At 38.7% G+C, this 11,040-nt stretch overlaps 1 protein-coding gene across 1 annotated transcript in view; it reads right to left on the bottom strand.

The window, feature by feature from the left end:
• Positions 1–2,350: 2,350 nt before the first annotated feature.
• LOC116701449 (CUB and sushi domain-containing protein 3) overlaps positions 2,351–11,040 on the bottom strand; it is a gene marked incomplete at its 5' end in the record, with an annotated part of 211,419 nt that continues 202,729 nt past the window's right edge. The window contains 6 exon segments of the mRNA XM_032535155.1: positions 2,351–7,021; positions 7,663–7,798; positions 8,469–8,556; positions 8,734–8,870; positions 9,970–10,128; positions 10,948–11,007. Coding sequence (XP_032391046.1) covers positions 6,862–7,021; positions 7,663–7,798; positions 8,469–8,556; positions 8,734–8,870; positions 9,970–10,128; positions 10,948–11,007 — 740 coding nt within the window.

The raw sequence follows: 11,040 nt of genomic DNA, 5'->3' as shown, positions 1-11,040 counted from the left end.
AAAAATGTGCATTTTTTCATACTAACTGAGCTGTCAACATTTAGATAAATGAATGTTTTAACCATTTATCCATTACCTTTAGCTAATATGTGAACTGTTAAGTCAGAAGGCCTTCTTTTAGCTAACCCTTTCAGTTGCTTATGCAATACTTTTAGCTAACTATTTCAACAATTTGGCCTTTGCTGACATTGACCTAAGAAACGGCAACAACTCAGTAAAACAGCAAATCACCACAAGGTCAAATTTCTATCATATCACATGACCTCCATCTGCAGATGCAGTTTGTCTAGTGGTCAATAAATCCTTTCATAGGTGTTCAACTTTCCCTTTATTTCTGAGCACTTTTGTTTTTTTTTTGCCCATGTTGATGAAGATTATGTGATATAATCAAAAGGAACAGCTACTAAATGGACAAGGTGAGATCCTTTTTCTCAGCAACCTTCCCCTAGTTGTTTTGTTGGTCAGAAAGAAAACATTGTAGAAATCTTTACAATACAGGATTTTGAGATAATTTCCCAAATTGCACAGCATGAAATATATAAAAGAAATTGCATTGTAATGACATAGCACTCACACAAAAAACACAGTTGGTCAGTAGTAATTATAGGTTTTAAAATCTCCTGAGCTTGTTCTTTCCCAAAATATGGGCCAAGGTAGGTCATGGGAGGCTTATATTTTGTAAATTATTGTGGGCCTACATTTAGGCTGGACAGTAATTGTGTGATTTATCAAACCTCTTTAACGGGTGTCTCAATTGAACGGTAAAATCCCCCGCCTCCAGATTGTGAAACTGTGTCCATTACAGGGCAGTCATCATTCATGGAGGCAGGAGGGACATGACTGTTCAAGGGACTTGTATACTGTAGCAGGAGGAAAGTTCAGTTAGTGTTGATGCAATTCTTACCCATCACCAACAGAGGTCAGTAAAGGTAATTTAGGACTCTGTCATAGAAACATTTTGCTGTATGGTTTCCTCAAATTCCACAACGACCAGTGGTCACACTTTGTGTCAAGTAATGTGTCGTGACAGCAAATACTGAACCGCTCTTGACCTATTTATTTATTTTCTTAAATATGGTAGTGCAAGGTTTATGCATTGCCTGTTCAACCCGCTGGATCATTTGGGTAGCTAACAAGTGGGCTCAGTACATTTATATTGATATAAACAGACCTAAGTCAAAACACTTTTGATTTTAATTGTATCTCTACTGTAGATGCACTGTGAACATGTGACACATTAGGTACATTTTAAGTTGTACAATCTGATGTATACACCAATGAAAATGTCTCTTTATCATTGCAATCCATTATTATTGGCAACCAAGCACATGTAGGTCCAGTTGGAGATTGCTTGAGATTTAAGCAAGACAAGTTAATCTGAAATACTGCTTTTCCATTTCCATCTAAACCCAGAAGCTGGTGGGTCAGCAAATTATTGGTATATGTCTCTTCAGTTCGCTTGTGACATCAACTTAGCCGATATATTCAAATTGCTCTATCTGAATAAGCTTGCCCGTCTCATTCCCCAGTGTAATGACAGACACTAAATGTTCAGGGATACTGGGTAGTTTTAAAGGATGACCTGCTCTGTTTGATTTTTACAGTATTACCAGTTCAATGTGATTATTTCTATAAATATACCATGTGGATACTGGTAAGCATCATCCATTCATTGGAATGGGATTGCACTATGAATATTGGGGAAAAAAATGCAGGTATGGACTTTCAAACTTTGAAAATCTCAAGGTTTGTAATATCTCCTGTAATAACTGCATTTTGCTTTCTATTACCTGCTACGTTGCGAAAAGTAAGACCAGCAGTCGCAGGTGCACTAGAAAAAATAATGCTGCATTCCAGCGATAAGGACTTTTACCGTGAATGAATGTAAGAAGTTGAGGGAGTTCATCTCAAGGTGAGATAGCTACCCTGCATTTATATCAATTTCTTTACACTTTGTGCCTGCAGTATTTCCTCTTCGACGCCCTCCCTGACTTTGAAAATAGATTTCCAGTCACAACTTTTAAATTCCACATTACAAGGCTTAATATATTTATATATTCTGTACATATGTACACAACACCGTGGTGTACATTCCTCATAAATGACAATATGTTTGGTTTATTGTTATGTATCAGTTAAAGTGGTTACACTATCATTTGCAGAAAGTCATCTGAAGTAAAAAGACAGCAAAGGAAACAAAGGACACTTTGTTTTTTACAAAAGCAATTAGCCTTTTTTAATCTTACATTGCATTGAAAATTTACATAATAGATTCATACATTTTACAAATAATTTCATCATAAAAATATATTTCTGTACAAAACACTTTTTTTTCTATATTTCATCTTTTTTTTCTTCAAATGGTGAATATTTCCAATGTCCCCAGGCAGGAACAGCTTTAAGTCCTTCAAATCACATGGGTCTTATTGCGGTCAGTCAGTAGGAAAAGCTTGTGGCAAAATAGACTGAAGCTTAGAAAAAAATGCCTTCTGACAAAGGGGAGCGCTAGAGCAGGTGTGTGTTTATATGTATGTATTTACGTGTCTGTGAAGGTGTATGTGTTTGAAAGAGTGCGCATGTGTAGATGACAGGGAGGGTCCCATGGTTTTTGGTAGGCACTGTGTCAGATCCATACCGAAAACAACAACAACAACAACAACAGTAACAACAACAACAACAGCAGCAGCAGCAACAATCAATCCAAACTGTAATAAGAAACAATGTCAGCATAGCGATGAAGTGCGGGACAGTCGCAGCAGTGATAAACAATGAAGCCACCACTGTTTTTAAATCAGTGATGACTTTAAAAGGAGTTTTCTGTCAGCTGGTTGCGGTCAGCGGCTGTGGTTAGGTCAGCAGGGTTTCCTAAAGCCAAGCAGATGTTTTCGCTCACCCTGACACCCACACTCATTAAAAACAGCTGGCACTCATCAAATGTGAGACCCAAACTCACTAACTTCAGTTTAAGACCTTTAAACCAGGCTCTTCAAAACCAATATGAGATTTTATTTTGAAATGGGCACCGAAGCTGAAAAAAAGTGACTCATGCTCATTAATACACGTATTCCTGTCGCGTGGAAACCATATGACATAGATATGGTACATGTTGCATTTTTAGGCCTCTCTCTTAGAATATAACAATTCTTTATGGATGTTGGTTTCTTTTCCCTCAGCAGTGGTGTACTCACGGCACATGAAACTTTCAGAAACGCCAGCAACATGGGCAACAACAGCCTCCAGTGGCCCACAGGAGTTAAATGCAGTGACAGTTGTGGAGGTTGTAAATCAGATTTGAAAAAAATAAATAAAACAGCTACCAGCCAAGCAACACTGAGCTGAGATATAGGGCTACTATTTTCAAGAAATAAAAATGAGTAAAAGCGAGGGGAAATATTAAATCTCAATGGCCGCGGTTATGTTTTTAGATTTACTCAATAGTTGAGGTGAACTCTTTAGATCTTCTCCCAAATGGTGAGCTCATCTTTAGCTTTAGTGTCTCTGAAATAAATTACATTAACGGACGTTCAGTTTTTTGAAATGCAATGTACACAAGCAAAACACTGTGATTAAAACCTACTGTGCATGACTTAGGAAGTGCCAAAGGTAGGACAAACTTTTTCTTTCAATTTCAAATTAAAAATTTGAAAATAATGTGTGCCCATTTCTAATCAATGTGGATTTCATATGGTTAAATCTAACCAGAAACACACTAAAACAGAATGCATGTGATCTTAGACATGTCAGTGTTGATTTGTGAGAGCAAACACATTTTTAACAGAGGGGGAAACCTTAAGAACCAAGACTCAGTGATATAAAACCTGGAGGGGATGATCATGTAAGATTTACAGATCTTGTCTTTGAGACCTTTTGAACAAACATGGTTAAAACGTGTAGAGTTTACAACTTAATTAGATCATAATTTTAGCAATATTTTCATACACAAACCCATTGAGACATCCTAAAATGTATGACGCAAAAATACAAACATGAACTGGCAAACAAATTTCCTACGTGGGTCGAAACATCTTGAACGTAGACCGCCATCCACAAACAGTTCACCAGCAATTATCACTATTATCATTTATATCATTTTTCTGTTTCTAACTTTAGCCTGGCCTTGCGAGAGACAATGAAAAACATGAACCTGAACCAGAGTTGGAGCTTGGACATGTGTAATTTAAACACGTTGGTTCCATCAAGAGCTGGGATGTTTGTTGACATCTTTGAACTCAAGAGTGTTGATGTGCAAATTTTGGTGGCATAATATCACCAGTTAGGTTAGCAAACAGTGTCGTTCATCCAGAAGAACATTACAATTTTGTCCGTGTCACAAAGGTGACAATTCCTGGACATGTCCAGTATGTGTAGTAGCCAACAGATCTAATGAAGGGGCAAAAACAAAAATGGCCATAGCACAAACTCCATCTGTTCATGGTTTAATGGTTTAGAAATCTACCATTTGTGAAGAATGCTTGGCGAAACATTAACCTTAAAGAGCATGATTGTTGCTGGCAAACCTTGTATCTAAACAATAATGACAACAACAACGTCACAGACACTAATGATTGCCTCAGTGGGAAAGAGTGATGGTGAGAGGAACTTCACGTTACACAGGGAATGAAAAGAAACAACTCCATGTTACAAAGGAACCAAAACACAGTGTGACTTCTGTGAACAGCACATAGTTATAATAAATTTAATTGTGATATTTCTTCTTTTTTTTTTCTTTAAAAAAAAAAACTTTGCTATAATCCATCTTTCCCCTTTAGCTCACCTCCCCTGTGGTAAATATATAGCACAAAAATATAGGTGGTGAATGCTCCCGAATATATATGCAATAGATTTACAGATCAGAAGATTCTGCAGCAATAAGAAAGAAAGAAGATAAGCACTCGCAGAGTGCAGAATTACAGTGGAACTGTGTCCACAATTGTCGGGCTACAACCCTGTTTGTCTTTCTTTTAGCCTGTCTGTCAATTTATGTCTGTCTCTGTGTTTGTCCGACTGTAAGCCTGGTAATCTGTGTTTCAACTTTAAATCTGTCTGGGAAGTAGAAGCAGTGGACGGTGGTCTGCAACAGTCTTAAGTCTTATCTCCTTGTGTGTCTAACTGTTGGTTTTAATACCATCCGTCTTTCCGTCTCTCCAGAGTTGTGTTAGTGTGTGTATCTGTCATCATTCCTGTCTGCCATTCATCCTGTCAGTGTCTTTCTAACCTTTCCTTCCATCCCTGTGTTAGTCCATCTTTCGGCGGGTAGACAGGTAGTGTTCCTGTAAAGTGTGCTTTAGTGCCAGAGCTTTCTCTGTTCCTCAAAGTCTTTTGCTTTGCTAGTCCATCAGAGTCCTCTGTATCCATTCAGCATCATTCATTCATCCAGAATGCATTTCAATTCACAGGATCAGGAACGTCTTTCCTCAAGGCCACACTCTGTATGATCTGATTCATTATGTAGGGAGAAGACTGACCTCTCGCAGTAGTTGATTTCAGGTTAGACAGGCTCCGATTAGCTGTGTTAGGATTTTAAGACCTCATCTTTTCTCTTGATGACTCTCTCACACTACTTCCAGGTCAGTCAGGGGTTGTCTCCGTCTCCTCAGCTTCCTCTCTTATCCATTGGATGTGAAGCATCCATTAGATGAGTCAGTCTCGTCCCTTCTGTTCTATTAGTGCTAGCTCCCCTTTGGACTCCTTTTAGTTTTGCTTTGCTCTAATCCCAGTTCAGTGAGGATTATAGCTGCGTCTCCAGGGCTGCCCTTATCCTTTGCTTTGGAATTAGTCTTTTTTCAAAGCAACTTTTGCTACTGTCTGCTAGCATTAGCTGTGTTAGTCTGCTTTCATAGAAAAAGACTGGTAATACCAGCCCCTGGTTGTCATGGAGACAGCATGTTGTCTTTTCTGGCTGCGAGGGTGTTGTATTCCGTGGTCATTGTAGAAATAGGCTCCTGTTCACAACTAGTCAGTCTGGTTAACTGATGGTCTGTTGCTGACAGTGTCTTTTTCTGTCAGTTTTGAAGCCAGACATTCAGAAACCGTTTTTGCTTCACAGTGTCTTCTGTGACATCCTCTTCATGTCACACTTTACCATCTGTGGCCATTTTGCATCTGTGTTCCTCACAGTAAGGATTTGTTCAGTATAGCCAGGGAGACAAAGTGGTACAAATGAAATCAACCCATTTCTGTAGCGCAGTTTTATCTCCATGATGTATAATCATGGCCAAAGCACTGATGATGTGATCTCCTTCCTAATGGTTACAGAGCTGAGAGCGGCTCCTTCTCTCCAAAGCTCTGTGTGAAACACAAAGCTCTGCATTGGGTTATGGTGACATGTCGAGATGACCGCCAAGCAGGTCATGGCTTAATCAATACTACTGGTATTAGAGACTGTGAGCGTGGTTAGGTAAGAGGTTGTAGTACATTGGCTGTGTCTGATGGAGAATCTAACTTTAAACTATCCATGACCCGCTGAGTCTTGGGGTTGGAGAGGAATAATAGTTGGTATAGTTTTCCGTTGGGTTGCATACTTTTGTTTCACTTGAAGTCACATGTTACTGTGAATTCTCTCTGGTTGTGTTGCATCCGTCAAAGGTAGCAGACATTTTGTGTTTACATTTGTTGAAATTGTGGATACAAAAATACTGTAAATGAAAGGAGCCAACCCTGGGTTTTGGTTTATCACTCTGCTTGGGGGGCTTAGGTTTCTGAAGTGGGACTGAAGGTCTTTTGTAATTGATTTATAGACCGTGTTGCTGACAACGTTGAGCTTTGATTCGAAGCATACGACTTTCCCCTCCGCAGCCTTGCACCAATAGTGGTCCCATTACATGTCTAAAGTCATTCAGTTCAGGTGAGGATAACCAATCCTCAGACCATGGTACACACAGTATTTAGATTTGGATCGAATCTAACAGCCTTCCCCTCTACAGCCTTGGCATTGGTGTTGTACATGGGGTTCTCAAAGGCAGCCTGGCCATTGTTGTTTTCATGGACTGAGCAGCCTGTGTACTGTGTTTTTGGTGTGGTTCTGTGGAAAAAAACAAACAATAAAAAAATATATATAACTACACCATTAGAGTGATTTGTTCTAAATCAATTGTTCTAATTGCCTATTATTATTAACATAACTGGGAAGCCAGTAGACAATAGTGAGTGAATGCAATCTTGGGAGATGAGGCATAGTAAACAAGCTTTAAGAAGGATTAGAGAGAGTGTTGTGCTTTTTAGGAAGCCTAGTGAGATTCCCATCAGCCCATCCCAAACTAATTCCTTCAGCAAGCTTTTTCTTGAGATATTAATAGCAGAACAAAAGTTATTTGCAGAGATGTTAACAATGGCAAACAACCAGTCAATTGTGCTTGAATCATATCTCTGAAAAAAAATCCAATTTAACACCTCCTAAACACAATTGTTTTGCAGCACACATTTTGCAAAGACAATGACTTGAATGTGTCTTACCACCTCGACAATCTAACCACTGAGGCAGCTACTGTTGTCGTGAAACAGACAGCTTCTTAAAATGCTAACAATGCCTTTCAACATTTTTTCTATGACAATAATGGAAAACAGGGCTAAACTAACAATGCAGTGACAGGAACACATTCTTTTCTACAGCGGAGATTTAACAGAAACACACTTAAAAGGGAAACACTTTTTTTTAGCACATACCGTTGTTTGTAGAGATAGAAGCCGAAGCCAGTGAATATTAGAGCAAAGAAAGGCACCAGAATAGCGATAGCCACAGAACTGCTGTTGGTACCAAGCTGAGGGGGTGACGAGTTCTGACTCTCCGACATATTCAGACCTGTGACATACAAGGAAATACATTGGCATTGTCCATCCACGCCATTAGACTGCATGATAGAATAACATTCAGAAACTGTGAATTTGGTCTTTAAAAAAAAGCCTCTTTTTTCAGTGTTCCACGTGTTTTACATTAAGTCTTCTTGCAATAACTGCACTGTATATTGTTGGTAGTAGTAGTACTGTACAGTATGTATGATATCTTCTCATCAACAGTGGATGCTCTAGGATTACATTTTTTTCACACTTGCAAGATGTACGGGGACTGGAGAAGTGGTCAGATCTTGTTCAATTTGTTGTTCTGCCCAAAATATTTAGTTTTTGGCCGGTCTGTTTTGGCATCACTGAAGATCAGTTACTGATAACTTAAAATGAAGGACTGCTTTCAACTCTATTTGATTGAGATGGTTGTCATCTTCGGATGCAGGTTAATGGAGTTCAGTCCTTTTTCTTCAAATCTGAAGAGCAGCCTTTGCTCTCTGTGAGAATGTGTCCACCACGAGGCTGACTAAGCATGCGCAAAAAGGTCACTCTTACCAGCAAAGAAAAGCTCCCTGATCACCTTCTCTATTAGTGAGCTTCTTGCAAGGAGTTAATCAAATTTTTCCAATTATCATTTACAGTCCATACTGACTTTTGCAATGTTGTTACTTAACCTAGGATAGCATTACCCAGTCTTTGCAGTCCAAACTGTCCATAGTCTTTTCCCTGAATGAAACCCTGAAAGACGTAACTAGAACCATCAGGCTCTGCTGATACCTGGAGAGGAAAAGAGATTTAAAAAAAAAAGGATGAACATATGGGACACATACAGTTATAGGAGAAGGCAACACACAAGTCCACAAATTTAAGACATAGTTCAGAATTTGATTAATATATTGATCTAGCTCAACTAAATCTAATTTAGTTGATTGCTCTGTGTCCACGGAGACTTACAAATCCATCCATGGTCCAGGAATCATCTATGATTTTGGCTGGAGATAGGGCTGAATCTTTGAGCTGGGTTCCTTGGTTTGCGTAGTTCACCTGGTACATCAGGAGTAACAGCCTGGCCTCAGAAGCCTTATACACTCCTGGAGAGGACAGAATAAACAACTGGTTTGCAATATAACGAAGAGAAACACATCAATACAATGGCTGGGTTATTACAGATCGTTAGATCTCTCAGCATGTGTTTCTTCTTCCACTGGTGCTTCTTCGGCAGGATGCCTATATCATTTCCAATTGGAAATCGTAAAGATGAAAGGATAAAATAAATCTGAATGCAGCTGTAAAATAGAATCAACAAACATTGATTTAAAAAAAAAATCTCAGTAAAACTGCTAGACAGAAGAATTGCCATGTCAAGAAATAGATCAAACTGTAATGACAACATAAATGTACTGTTATTTTCGCTAAGGGTATAACTAGGCTAGCTGTTTCCCCATGCCTCCAGTCTTTATGCTCAGCTAGGTTGAACTAGTCTTCACTCCAGCTTCATCCTTAATGCACTGACCTAAGATTGATATTGTCTTGTCATTTTATGTGTATTTCCCAAAATGTGGAACTACACCTTTAGGAAAACCTGACATCTTAAGAATAATCCTAAAAGGAAAAAAAACTTTGAAGTTGTATGCGACTGGGCCCTGGCCTTTTGGTGTCTGTGTGAGTGCAGCTTTAGCAGTTATTGATCTACAGTAAGGCTGCGCCTTTAAGCCAGAAGATGCATGTTAAAAGTCTGATAGCTGCATAGTTTTGTGAAGTAGTGTTTGGGCACTTTGCTTACTCCAGGAACCAATTCAACAGGATTTGTGTTTTAATAGCGTCTTAACCCCCTGCCAACGCAGTTGTAGGACCCTGGGAGGTCTGTGTGAATAAGTGTGTGTGTTAGTTTGGGGCGGGAATACAGTAACAACATAAAAAAAATAAGCTTGGTCGCTCTAGGAAAGAAGTGAAATCCAGACACCATTAGAAAAGCAAACACATGATTAAACAGTCTGTGTTTACGACAAGATCTCCATATTATACAGCTAGGTGTCTATTTTGTGTTTTACCAATGAATAAATCATGACGTTCTGCAACATAATCATGACATGCACTATGAGTATGACATGTCCTGTCATGTAACGTTACATATACTGTACTGGATATACAATATGCAGGGTATAATTAATTATCCATATTGTAACATGCCTGATAGGAGCAGGTCCATGTTGCCATTACTGAGGGAGACGTTGACTCTTCCTGTTGTGGAGTTGAAGCTGGTGATGCTCAGTGTCATAGGCTGCTTCCTCCCACGGTAATTATAAGAACCTTTCCATATGTAGTTCGGAGCAAAGACATCATCTGGAACTATAAAACAGAATAAAAGACAATATAACACAACAGAATGGAATATAATAGAAGTGAATAGAACAGAACAAAATGGAAAAGAAAGGTTTGGAAAAGAATAAAATCAACATTGTATTAGATGTTGTACAGTTTAGATAAGTGAATGAACATGTTGCAGAAAAACACAAATAAGATGACAAGATCACATGTTGATTCTTCTTTACTCATGTGTTTAATTGGTATTGCACACAGTAAATATGTAAATACACAGAAGATCAAGTTGCCTATAACCTTATATCCATACGTAGCACATATAGTAAGAAACAAGAATGAATGGCTGGCTTTAGGCAGAATCTTTCATGAGATTTAATGACTGCTTCCTGTTTTGATAATTACATTAAACTTGTGCATACTGTAGCTATAGGAACTCTTTTACATGCAGCGAGATGCAGAGTTACTAAATTACAACAAAATAGGACGGATCATAAGAGAGCAGATGTGAAAAATGGAGAACTGTACAAAACAGCAGCACAGAGCAAACCAGAACACCACTGTAGATAATTCAGCGTTCTATGAGTAATGACAAAAAATAAATTATTTAGAACTATGATGTAAAGCAGAACAGTATAATAAAATCGACAAAAACATAAGACAAACAATACTGTGGAACAGAGCAGAGTGGGGTGGGCAGGATCAGAGCAGAATATATGAAACTAGTAGACAAGACCGAACTAAACCAGACCAAAATACAAACATAGAACAGATAAGAAAACAGAAGAATAGAAAAAGAATGACGGGACTCTACTAGGCTGGAATAGAAAAGATTGTAATAAAACTGACCATTTAGTTTGGGGCTGGGAGTTCCTGTTGCTGGTTTCACAGGTTTCTTCTTCTCTCCAGCTACACATACAAGAGAGACAGAGGGGGGGGGGG

Source organism: Etheostoma spectabile, chromosome 14 (assembly GCF_008692095.1).
Source record: "Etheostoma spectabile isolate EspeVRDwgs_2016 chromosome 14, UIUC_Espe_1.0, whole genome shotgun sequence".
Lineage (NCBI taxonomy): Eukaryota > Metazoa > Chordata > Actinopteri > Perciformes > Percidae > Etheostoma > Etheostoma spectabile.
Note: the sequence above shows the minus strand (reverse complement) of the source record. Positions and strands in the feature narration are given on the sequence as shown.